We start from the raw sequence: 13199 nt of genomic DNA, 5'->3' as shown, positions 1-13199 counted from the left end.
GCGTACTAAATATACACACGCTCTAAACGATAACACATCCATAGACTAACACGTGCTAAAACGCTTAGCGCACCTTTGTAAAAAAAAAAAAAAAAAGCCCTTAATGGAGCAAAGGTTTTTCATGGCACATTATAATTGAAATTATAAAATTGCAAAACCAACAAAAAAGTAGCCTCCCTCTTTTACAAAACCGAGGAAGCGGTTTATAGCACAAGCCAGCGCGGTGAATGCTCTGCGCTGCTCCCAATGCTCATAGGAACTCTGTGAGTGTCAGGAGCAGCGCAGAGCATTCAGCGTGCCGGCCTACGCTAAATCCACATTTGACGTTTTGTAAAAGGGGGAGGGGTAAATTTATTAAAAGTTCTTTAAGCTATGGATGGGTAATTGTAACAATGGTGAAACTAAAGTAGATAGAATTGCTAATCAATGTGATGGATGTGCTTGTTTTTGAGGGCAAATTAACTCAAAACGCGGCTCGATGGTTTCATCATCTATCATCTGCAGTTCTCTTTTTAAAAAAAATTTAGGACTCCTTTTACAAAGCCGCGCTAGCGGTTTTACCGCACACACCGGATTAGCGCACACTAGCTGAACATCTACTGCCTGCTCAAAAGGAGGCGGGAGCGGCTAGCCCACGTGGCAATTTGGCGCGTGCTATTCTGCGCGTTAAGGCCCTAGCGCGGCTTTGTAAAAGGAGCCCTTATTTTCCGTCATAGCTGAAAATCCAAGTTCGAAAAGATAAGAAGATCAAAACGGTAACAAAGCCTCGATTGCTTTGTTGTTCAAGTTAGAATAACTATTGAATAAACAATTAAAATAAAATTACTTGCTATTAGTTTTCAAGGACCAATCATGTCAAAGAATGACGTTTGTCTGGGCGGCTGTATCCTTAAGCACAGAGACGTTCATAACATTGACAGACTCCTGCATACGTGACGGTCATGTCATCTATTCTAGTGTATACTCAGGAAGGAATTTTTTAAGAATAAAGCAAAATTCTGGAATCTCTCCTGGTACACCTGGAATCTCTTTGGGGCACACCACTGTGCATTGGCACACAGTTTGAGAGACATTGTGTTACAGAACACAAGTGCCAAGCATCTTAGGCCAGGTCAATGGTTGGTGTAAGTTGTTGCGTCTAAGAAGTGCACTAGGCAGCAAACTTATCGATCAGCATTCTATAAGCTGGATGCTTTACGTTACATGCTTATACATCACCCAATTCAGCCCGCTTTCTGCTATGCACTACGCGAGTTGGGTATCTGAATCTGAAAGGAGAATATCTATTGAATTTTTAGTACATCTGACTGAGCTAGTTATTAAAAGGAATTATTTACAGTACTAGTGTTTAAGCCCGATACATTAACGGGTGCTAGAAAGCAGCCCCCTTTCCCTCTCCCCCTCCAGTTCCTCTCTAACTGTCTCTCCGTGGCCCCCCCTTCTGTCTTCCCCCCCCAAGCAAAACGATCTGCCTCCCAGCACACCCCTCCCCCCCAAAGCAGACCCCTTTCCCTCTGCCCCTCCAGTTCCTCCCTGACTGTCTCTCCGTAGCCCCCCTTCTGTCTCCCCCCCAAGCAAAGCTGTCTGCCTCCCAGCACACCCCTCCCCCAAAGCAGACCCCTTTCCCTGTACCCTTCCAATTCCTCCCTGACTGTCTCTCCGTGGCCCCCCATTTTGTATCCCCCCCAAGCAAAGCTATCTACCTCCCAGCACACCCCTCCCCCAAAGCAGACCCCTTTCCCTCTGTCCCTCCAGTTCCTCCCTGACTGTCTCTCCGTAGCCCCCCTTCTGTCTCCCCCCCCAAGCAAAGCTGTCTGCCTCCAAGCACACCCCTCCCCCAAAGCAGGCCCCTTTCCCTCTCCCGCTCCAGTTCCTCCCTGTTTCTCCATGGCTCCCTTCTGTCTTCCCCCCACTAAGCAAAACGATCTGCATCCCAGCACACCCCTCTCCCCGAAGCAGCCCCTTTTCCCCTCCTGTGAGAATGTTTACCTGCATGGGCCACCTGCAGCACCCTCCAGCCATTCCGCTGAGATGCACGCCATCCCCGCGGGCTGGCCAGCTCCCCTAGTCCCTTGCCGCCGCCGCCACCCCCTTCCCTTCCCGCGGTCGACAAACCTCCTGGCTCCAGCAGCAGCTACAGCACTGTAAACATGCCTTGATTTGCTCTTCCGAGTCCCTGATGACATCATCAGAGATGCGGCAGAGCAAATCAGGCCAGTAGAGGCCGCGAAGCAGCGGGTTTACAGTGCTGCGGCCGCTGCTGGAGCCAGGAGGTTTGTCGACCGCGGGAAGGGAAGGGGGTTGCGGTGGCGGCAGCGGCAAGGGACAAAGGGAGCCGGCCAGACCGCGAGAAGGGAAAATCGGATGGGAGGGTCAGACCGTGGTGGGAGGCTCAACGGGGATTCGGTTGGGGGGGGGCGAAGATGAACTGAAAAGAATCCTAGGTGCGCATTCGCACTCCTGCAAGGTCACGGACCTACATCTCACAGATCAGGGAAAACAGAAGCACGCAGTTGAGTGCGCATGCGCGACTAGCGTTTTATTATATAGGATAATGAAAAAAATTTTGAACAAACTCATGGAGTGGCCATAGGGGCAATGCTTGCCCCGTCAATCGCGTCGCTCTACATGGCCAAATTTGAAGCAGAAGTCATACATCCCTCCCAATTTTTCCAAAATATACAATATTGGAAGCGCTATCTAGACCAATGGTTCCCAACCCAGTCCTAGAAGACCCCCCAGGCCAGTCGGGTTTTCAGGATTGCCCTAATGAATATGCATGGAGTAGATTTGCATGCCTGGCACCTCCATTATATGCAGATCTCTCTCATGTATATTCATTAGGGCTATCCTGAAAACCCGACTGGCCTGGGGGTCCTCCAGGACAGGGTTGGGAACCACTGATCTAGACAATATATTTTTTTTCTTGTGTAAAGGGACAACTGAGGAATTTGAGGATTGTCATTGTTGGATGAATACTCAGAATTTAAATTTAACAAGTCTGCCCAACACTGGCCTTAGTTCTTCACAGCTGGCGTCACCATCTAAGAACCACTTGACACATCAAACATTCATGCAACCATTTAAGTTTTGTTTTTCATACCATTCATTTTCTAATTAGAGACCCTCTGTGTTCATCCCACGCCTTCATAAATTCTGTCAATGTTTTTAGTCTCCACCACTTCCCTCAGGCATCACCACCCTCTCCATGAAAAATAATTTCCTGGCATTACTCCACAGTCTAACACTTATTTACATTTTATTTAAATTGTATAATTTATTTTCCCCCAATAGCCACCACCTCCTACATGGATAGAAACTCGAAAGAGAGTAGTTTCAGAATGTGTAATACACAACTTAATATCTGGGGAAATGGTTTCCATGCGGCTAGCGACGGTTCACCAAGGATCCAAGTCTACTCAAAAAATGAATGTGTCCTTGTCCAGTTATTCTTTTTTTTTTTTTTTCAAATTATCTTTATTAACAACTGCAAAGGAACATAAAACCATACATCTACTCGGTAAATCCTAAAATTATTTGACCAATCTGATTTTGTAACAGAAACTGACTAGTGTACTTACCTATACAGGTTTTCCTTAACTAATGATTCACTCAGTGTAATTAATTTGTCATCAAGATATTTCATCAAAGGGGAGACAGCCTAAAGCCAAAGACAAGAGACGAGTGATTTATTCACTACAGCTGCCATTTCACAACAAGAGCTATCAACCCAGTCCTCGGCACACACTTAGCCAGCCAGGTTGTCATGATATCCATAATATATCTGATACTTTTTGTGACACTAGCACACCTGGAACAAAATTGCTGTTTCCTTCAGTGTTGCAGAAAATTAGCAAAGTCACTCACTTAATGGCAATATTCCTAACCATTTTGTTAACGCTGTCAATGCTTATCCTAATTATTATGTACTTGTATTTCCACATCAAACTATCACCCAAACTGGCAGTGTGACTTTGTTATCCTGCACATATAGAACAGCCTCTGTTTTGTTTTGTATAACTCAAACTTTGCAAATCATTATACCAGGAGTTCTCAATCCAGTCCTCAGGACACATCCAGCAGTCAGGTTTTCTGGATATCCACATAAATACACATGAGAAAAAATCTGCACGTATTACATCTGTTGTATGCAAATCTATAGAGCAAGAATAACAGCGGAGAAGTTCAATGGTACAGGTGTGCAAAATTTATTTATTCGGAAACTATGCCTAATTGGTGTGATGGCCCAATGCACCAATAAGGCATAGTTTCAGAATAAATCAATTTTGCACACCTGTACCATTGAACTTCTTCACTGTTGTTCTTGCTGTGTTTGGAGACGATTCTCCTGTCTTGCTTGATCGTATGCAAATCTATCTCATACATATTCATTGTGTATATCCTGACACCTTGACTAGCTAGGTATGTCCCAAGGACTGGGTTGAGAACCTCTGCATTGTACATAGGAGTAAATATTCCTCAAGATGACCCAAATATATTGATTTCTCATTATGAGAGGAAACATCACAGACAGTGTATCTCAAAGCTCATGTGAAAATCTCTGGATTTGGGCCATTGGTTGGATCACAATTTGCCAGCACAAACTTTTAGCCTGACTCTGGAAATGATGACAGGTATAAACCTAGTGAGATCTTCAGAATGCCGATAGAGTAATATAACTCTTGTTGGTAGCAATCGTCATCATTGCATGAGCTGGATGGCCATCTAATATAATAAAATGATAGGCCGCGCATGCGCACTAAAAAAAACGTGTTCCCTGATCCGTCGCGGAAAAACGAGTGCGCATGCGCGCCCCTGGCTCTCACTGTGCACTATGCTCAAGCTGCCGCCATGGCTCCTCTCTCGAACTGCAGCAGGATCGAGAGAGGAGCTGCGGCGGGGGCTTGAGCATAAGCGCCATTGTTGTCCCCCTACCTAGCCGCGAGCCTGCGGCGGCCTTCCTCACCCGGCTCTCACGGCTGGCGCCCGGATCCAAATAAACCGGGCCTGCCTAAAGAAACAAAGTTTCACGGTGCTTGGCCCGCCAAACAATTCCTGCCGTTGCCGAAATTTGCCCCACCGTTCCTTCCCTTCCTCCATCAAGTACAGTTCAGCTCCGCCTATGTTAAAAGGAGCTGCTTTGAAATTGGAGCCCTGCCGCCACCGTAACACGTTCCCTCTGCTGCGGTCCCATATGTCAGAGAAGGGGCGGGACCAAGGCAGAGGGGAAAGTGCTACGGCAGTGGCAGGGCTCCGATTTCGACGCGGCTCCTTTTAACATTGGTGGAGCTGCACTGCACCTGATGGAGGGAGGGAAGGAAAGGTGGTTGTGCGCTGTTGAGCCTCTCTTTGCCCTCAGACCCTCTCCTAACTGCTCCCTCCTGTCTCAGACCACTGGGGGGAGGTGCCTGTCTTCAGCTGCCGGGATGGAGGGAGGGAAGAAGAAAGAAGGGGCTCTGGCAAGCGAGTTATCAAAAGCCAACCATAGCCTGGGACCCCTACATGGTATGAATAATGACCAGACAACAAAAGGTAAGAAAAATAATTTTATTTTCTGTTTTGTGATTACAATATGTCAGATTTGAAATGTGTCTTGAGGGAGGCTGCCGCTGCGGCTTTAGACAGAGGGGTACCATTTTCGTGGGAGCCGGCCTTCGGAGAGGCTTGGGATGCGGGGACGGATGCGGGATGGGCTGCCACTGCGAAGGGCTTTGGTGGGGGAGCCAGCCAGACCGCGAGTATGGGGACGTTGTAAGCGTGGATTGGTGAAGGAGCCGCCGCTGCCGAGGCTTTGAAATTGCTCTCCCACCGTCACTCCCTCCCGCCCCGGCTCTGCCCAGGTTCAAAAGTAGGAGAGGCGGTCATCTAGCACCCGTTAATCTAACGGGCTTAAACACTAGTAATATAAGAAATATAAGAATTACAAACAATAAGAAAAATTAATTCAGGGAGTTGATATATGTAAATAATTTTGATGAAAAAGAAAGATATTTATTTAAGAAATAGAAACACACAGCACTAAATGTAGAACTGATGACGATTGCTACCGACAAGAGTTATATTACTCTATCGGCATTCTGAAAATTCTCAAAGATCTCACTATTTATTTGGGGTGTACGTTGGAAACTTAATGTGATATCTTATACCATAGTGCCTTTATTATTAGTGGAGAGAAAGGTATAAAACTAGGCAAAATATTCCACTTGCCTAGTTTGAGCCATTTCAATAGATTAACATTGCACCAGTGGCATAGCCATGGAGGGGGACTTGGGGGCCTGGGCCCCCCTACTTTTGACGGGCCCCTTCCAGAGCCCCCTTGGGCTCCCCTCCTCCTCACACTGTAAACTAAGCATGCATGAGAAGTCCTGGAGGGGGTGCCACTGCCTTATGCATTAAAAAAAAAAGCACCTTGAGGAGGCGGAGAAGAGCGGCTGGGCAATTGTACTTTTTGGCTGGTGGGCAAAGGTATGTTTAGCATGAGCTTAGTCCACTCCCGGGACACCCAAAAATTGGAGGGCTGGCTACACCCATGCACAACACTATTACGTGACGAAGCAGACATTGTCTACTCAAGTTATTGTTCACTTAAATGTGATAATATTGCAAAAAAAAAGTTACTTACATCATCATTTTGTATGGAATCAGGCGAGAGGCTTATGTGCTGTATATATTTTTTGATATCCCCAATCATCTGTTTGCAAAAGGAATAACAAGACAATGGAGGTAAATGAAGTTCAGCAAACATTGTAGTTAAAGGCCACTAGTAACTAAAACTCAGCAAAGCAAACATTACCTGGGCCATGTTTATTAAGGTACAAAAACAAGCAAACATACTTATTATATTTAGAACAGTTCTAAATTAAAGAGTAGGAGGGCGGGGTTAATGGGGGGAGGGGCTAGGGCAGAATAGGGCATGACTGGGTGGAACTAGGTGGGCCTGGGGGCAGTGTCATGGGTCCAGATTTTACAATAGTAAAATCTGGTATCCCTAGATTTGTGAGTCTGTCCCTGTGACCACCTCAGGGCTGGAGCCTGGGGAGGAGATGGGGGAGGAAACACCTTCAGCTGCCCTTCCCACTCAGAGTGAATTGTTATTCTATTTTAATTGTTTATTTTAAATCAAATGTAATTTAACCTTTCATTCTTTACGTATCTTTAATGTAACTATGGATAAAACTGCATGTTTACGGTTTTAAACTGTTTTATTTGCTTCCCCCCCCCCCAAATTATTATTGTTATACGCATTGGAAATACTTGATATTGTGTTTAAATCAAAATCTCAATAAACTTGAGGTGATGGCTGAGGCCATGTTTTATGTTATTGCTTTGGGTGTCAAAATTTACTATTTGGGAGTGGGAATCATGGGAAGAGCGATCATTTGTTTGGGCGGTTGAGAGGTGGGAAGGAACAGGGTGGTATCTGTTTTCAACTGGACAGGTTGATGATGATTTGTTTTGTGGATTAGGGAGCAAGTGTTAATTTTTGCCGATTCGAGAACCTACATATGAATTCAAGTGATTTGCACTGCAGGTGGTTCGAGGCCAGGTGCGTGCCTGATTTTAAGTCAAAATGGGATCGCCACGTGGGATCTCTTCACAGAGAAAGGTAGGGGAGGGTTATTGGGGTGGGCAGACTTGGTGGGCCGTGGCCCTTATCTGCCGTCTATTTCTATGTTTCCAACATTAGGTAAATATTTTTGATAGTAAACTTAATAATTAAGGCTTGCGCTACTTTTTCATGTACATACTATTTTGATAAATTACAGCTAAGTATTTGGGCTTCTTTTCATTGTTTCAGTAACCCTGGTTTTTCTTCAGAAAAACAGAAATAAAAATATTCTGTCTATTTGGCGCGAAGAAACGGGTTTTTATTTTGCAAGTACCTTCTCCGTCAGGTGTGATATGACGTTCCTCGCCTCTCTCTGCATATCTGAATCAATGTTTAGCAGCTGGGTGTTCAGTGCTTTCTGCGTCTGTTGTCTGCCGTCAGGTCCACAAGACTCCTCCGAGGACTTCCAATCCAAATCCTTCAGTATGGTTGCCAGGAATTTCCGCACATGCTCTATGTTGTTCAGGATAATGCAGAGCTAGGGGTGGAAAAGCAGGCTTTTAAAGAAGGGAATTATTGCTTACAAATAATGTTCTTATTGCTGGGTCTGAGTAGAAATTTGCAGACTCCTGAGGTGAGAGTGCTATAGGTTTCCACAGACAGCCCCCCCAATTCTCCCACTTCCCTTCTTTACATAAGTGTGAATATTTAAGTTCAAACAATTTTTATTAATGCAAACAACAATAATACAATAGCAAGGCACCCCGAAGGGGCAGAGTACAAACAAACGTGCATCATATAAAGTACGATAACATACAAGGACAAAACAATAGGAATATCAGCCAAACTCCCCCCCTCCTTCCCCCCCCCCGCTCACACTACTGAGAGCGTACATGGGAAGGAGAGCGGAAAGGCACTCCGAGGCCCTGGACTCTGATGAGCCCCGAAGATGCCACACCACTCCCCCCCCCCTGAATCCCCTATATCCTGTCCATAGCAAAGTCCCAGAACCGACCCATACCGCTCAGTCCCACCCCAATCCCCCCACTCTCCCAAGGTACTCCCCACCCCGCCCCACCAATACTCACCAGTACTCCCCCAACCCAATTAAAGTGTGAATATTGAAAAGTGACTAGGGGTGTCGACACAATTCAAATCAATCCTCCCTGGAAACAACGAAGGAGCTTGCTCAATATTAAGGGGTAGTCAGCAAAGGGTTACCAGATTTTAGTACGGTAAAATCCGGACCCATGACATCACACCCCCCAGGCCTGCCCAGTTGCACCCAGCCCCGCCCCCTCAACCTGTTCATGTGCTCGGAGCTGCGTCGGGAGGGCATCTGCGCATGGGCAGGTGTGACATGATGATGTTGCATGCATGCGCACATGCGCGTGGTCTCACCGTGTTGCATCCGCACATGTGCAGAGACGTGGTTCTGAGTTGGAAGCTTTTCAAAACCCGGACAAAGTGCCTGATTTTGAAAAGCCGTCCGGACAGTCCTCTAAAAAGAGGACATGTCAGAGTAAATCTGGATTAATTCGTCGAGGGCCCCTAGGCACCCAAGTACACTGGGCCCCCCTGCCCCGCCCCACCCCACCATGCGTCCAGGCAGAAACAGGAAGCTGCATCAGAGGGAAGCTTTGGGCAAGCAGCACCGCTTGCAAAATTACAGTTCCCGTTGCCTTTCTTACCCGCGTTGCTTGCTCGTCTTACTTTCCGTCAGGTACTTGGGACCTGGGGTTGGCCACTGTTGGAAACAAGATACTGGACTTGATGGACTTTCGGTCTGTCCCAGTATGGTAATTCTTATGTTAGCCAAATATAGGATAATCAAGCCATTGTGACATCACTGATGAGTTTGGCTCTTAGGCATTGGTGGAATGAGGCATTATGACATCACAATCTCTGCTCTGGAATGTTTCTACGCTTTGGGTTTCTGCCAGGTACTTGGGATCTGAGGTTGGCCACTGTTGGAGACCTTCAGTCTCTTCCAGTATGTTAATTCTTATGTTCTAACATTGCAAGTTAAGTGTACAGTGGGGGCACCCAATTTTATAGAATTTGAAGGACTGTGGACAAAGGGAACCTTTGCATTTCTTGTAATGATTTCAAATAGGCACTACTGAACCTGGCTCTGTCTTTGGATACTCCTTATCTTAGAAGCTTTACATCCTGAACATTTTTCCCCCACCTCCACATGGATCCTTTCTCCTTAACATAATAATTCATAATATAATTCAGTCTTTGGGGGCTGTCCTGGATTTTCTGAGGGCTCTCTGGACTACAGAGCCCTGTGTACTATGACAGAATCCTAGCACACTATGGGATTCATAAGCATCAATGCAGTCAGTCCCTAATTCCAAATTCAAGCTCTTCTTTTAGCTTGGCTGCTAGGAGGGGGGTAAGAAGCAGAGAATCCAAAACATACCCCTCTTTTTAATCAAGCTGAACTGCCAAGCAGCATGAGCTAAATGTCGAGCCGTCCATAGGAATCGAATTGGTGGCTCAGCACTTAAGTCGTGCTGCTTATCCGCACAGCCTGATTAAAGGGGGGGGGGGGGAGGTGTTAGTTTCTGACAGGGGAACCCCATAATTGGACAGGTATTTTCTTCCTAGAAAGAGTGAACTGCAGTAGAAGCACAGAACGACATCAGACCATTGGGCTCTTTGAACTCACCTGCTCCGTCACGACAGCTTGTCCTAAAGCCTGATGATCTCTGTCAACTTTCCGCTTAATTGCTTCAGAGTACTGAATTGCTGAGTTACATATGTTCTGAGAAAGACAAGATCAAGCATCACCTATTAATATAAACAAAGCGGGCATAATTCTCTGTTTTTCCCCCAACCCAGTGTAAAATTCCATTTCCATTGTATAACTCCTAAAAACCTGTCGCTTTAAAAGTTTCTCATTGAATTCCTGCCCCTAGCTTCAAGCAAGAGGGAGCCACAGCTACTGGATGGACCATGGAAGTCTCTAAACTACGTTATCTCAATATAACACATGGAGAGGGTGGTAGATGCCTGGAATGCCCACCCGAGGGAAATGGTGGAGAAGAAAACGGTGATGGGAATTCAAAAAAGCGTGGGATACTTAGAGGATCTCTAATTAGAAAACAAAGGATGTAAATTAAAGAACTAAGGCCAGTACTGGACAGACTTGCACGGTCTGAGTCCTATATACAGTGATTCGGTGTAAGATGGTCTGGAGTAGGCATCAGTGGGAACTCCACTAATATGGAACAGGAGGATGTTACTGGCCAGACTTTATGGTAGTTTTCCTGCAAACAGGATGGTTGGCTAGGCTGGAGTGAGCTTGGACGGCAACTTCAGCATTTAGAACCTAGGACAATACCAGGTGCACTTTACAGTCTATGACCCAGAAATATCAATGAAGAGACAAATTAATTTAATCGTGTATTTTTAATGGGTATAACTAATGGGCAGACTGGATGGACAGTTCAGGTCTTTATCTGCCATCATTTACTATGTTACCTGGCAGAAACCCAAAGAGTAGCAACATTCCAGAGCTGAGATTGTGATGTCATAATGCCTCATTCCACCAATGCCTAAGAGCCAACCTCAGCAGTGATGTCACAATGGCTTGATTAGATGGCAACTTCAGCAGTTGGAACCTAGGACAATACCAGGTGGACTTTACAGTCTATGACCCAGAATTATCAAAGAAGAGACAAGTTAATTTAATCATGTATTTTTAATGGGTATAACTAATGGGCAGACTGGATGGACCATTCAGGTCTTTATCTGCCGTCATTTACTGTGTTACTATGTAGTGACAAATAATGCAGCTTGTGATCAGCCTCGCAAACTGCTTAGGAGCATGAAGTCACCAGCCCATGGCCTGAAGCTCACGAGGAGCATATCTTTACGGGGGCTGCTGTGGGTGAAAAGCAGCAGCTTTCCCTTCCTCCTGGAAATACTCCCCAACACCCTCCCCCCAGCAGTGAAAACCTGTCTCTTGATGAGGACCCATGCCCTGTCTTCCCTTCACAAAGACCCATACCCCAAGCCCCCAAGACACTCATTACAACCCCCTCCTCCCCCAGGCACTACTGGAAGACATCCCTGGTGGTCTAGTGGAAGCTGGGCAGAAGCAATGCCCAATCACTCCTTCCTATGCCTGTGCCAGGTTTGAAGTGGTGGGTGTTGGCATTGGAGGCTGAAGGCTTGTCGTTGATTTTTGCATTAAGGAAGCAGCACGAGAAGAAGGGGAGAAGCTTAGGGGGACCAGGAAGCGACATCAGAGGGAGAGCCGAGGCCGGCTTGGACAGCATGGTTGGAGATGCTGCTCATGCCAGTGAAGTTAAGAAGGTACGGGGGGAAGAGAAAGCACGCACACGGCGAGGGGGGCAGAGAAGGAATTAAGGGGTGCCAACCAACCTGGGCACCTCTTACTTTTGCTTTGCCACTGGATGCAATTTAACTTTCAAAGTCAGGTGCATGATCCCCTTTGAAAATTTTGGCCTCATGCATATCTTTGATCAAGAGCTGAAATTTTAGGATATAGCAGTGCATTTGAAAGGGTGTGGAGCCCATCGACATCATTTATTGAGTCACAATAGTTGTCATGTACCTTTTCTTTTTATCTGTCCTCCTTACACATCCAGGTTAGGAGGGAGGGAGATGGGAAACCATTATAATTATTATTTGTTATATCTATTTTATTGAAATTATACATGTGGTTTTATTTTCATTAGTTAAGGGGAGGAGGGTGTGTGTGAAAATGTTTGTTGTTGAAATATTTGTATATTTAAAGTGCTTTTGTTTGATTCGTTTATATTTACATTCACTGTATTGCACTGTTAATAATTGAAAACTAATAAAGATTTACAAAAAAAAAAAAAGTTAAAACACTGTTAAGTCTTTTCTGGTACTCACATCAGTAAGCTGTGTCATAAACGCAAAGGCTTCAGCAGAGTCTGGCCAGGCGAGCTGCACCCAGAACTCTCTAATCTGAGAGAAGCAGGTTGTGAGATCCACCGCAGAGCTGCTGTGCTTGGAAAGAGAATCCACACACTCCAGCTGGGGAGACAAAACAGCCATTCGGGGGTCACGCCCAGTTATGCTGATACCGAATGGAGTGCCGCACCCTTTTCCCTCAATCCTTCCTCTCAAACGACATTACTACACTTCTTCCTCCGTATTCGCTGCGATGGGGGATTAACAGACCCGCGAATACAGAAAAAGCGCGAATAACTTTTTCATGTATTATGCGCGGTTTTCTATTAAAAACCGTCGTGAATGGGGTGAAACCGCGAATAGCATGGTGGGAGACCTGGCCTGTTCCTGAAGGAGAGGCAAAACATGGTGAAGAAAGTGCCAGGAATCAACGATTTTCTCTGTAAATGCTTGGAATCAGCAGTTCAAATCCCACGCTGCTCCTTGTGACCCTGGGCAAGTCACTTAATCCCCCATTGACCCAGGTACATTAGATAAGAGTGTGAGCCCACCAGGACAGACAGGGAAAAATGCTTGAGTACTTGAATATAAACCACGTAGACTATAAGTGATATATAAATGCTTAAATAAATAAATAATTTGGGGGAGAAGGAGCCAGCGAGCTAAAAACTGTGAATAATCGAAACCGCGATTGCTGAAACCGCGAATACGGAGGGAGAAGTGCATATGCTCT

The 13199-nt window shown here is 45.8% G+C and overlaps 1 protein-coding gene across 6 annotated transcripts in view; it reads right to left on the bottom strand.

Annotated features, from left to right (window-relative positions):
* Positions 1-13199, bottom strand: part of BAIAP3 (BAI1 associated protein 3) — a 325750-nt gene that overhangs the window by 27044 nt on the left and 285507 nt on the right. For 4 of the 6 annotated variants that reach the window (XM_033963395.1, XM_033963397.1, XM_033963396.1 and 1 more), the window contains 5 exons: positions 12446-12589; positions 10227-10322; positions 7884-8087; positions 6623-6691; positions 3582-3661 (listed from right to left, as the gene is read on the bottom strand). In XM_033963395.1, the coding sequence (XP_033819286.1) occupies positions 3582-3661; positions 6623-6691; positions 7884-8087; positions 10227-10322; positions 12446-12589 (593 nt within the window). The remainder of the gene's footprint in view (positions 1-3581; positions 3662-6622; positions 6692-7883; positions 8088-10226; positions 10323-12445; positions 12590-13199) is intronic. The other 2 variants (XM_033963398.1, XM_033963399.1) reach the window with 2 other exon arrangements.

Source organism: Geotrypetes seraphini, chromosome 11 (assembly GCF_902459505.1).
Source record: "Geotrypetes seraphini chromosome 11, aGeoSer1.1, whole genome shotgun sequence".
Classification (NCBI taxonomy): domain Eukaryota; kingdom Metazoa; phylum Chordata; class Amphibia; order Gymnophiona; family Dermophiidae; genus Geotrypetes; species Geotrypetes seraphini.
The sequence above is the reverse complement of the archived record's forward strand: the minus strand, read 5'-3'. Positions and strand labels throughout refer to the sequence as shown.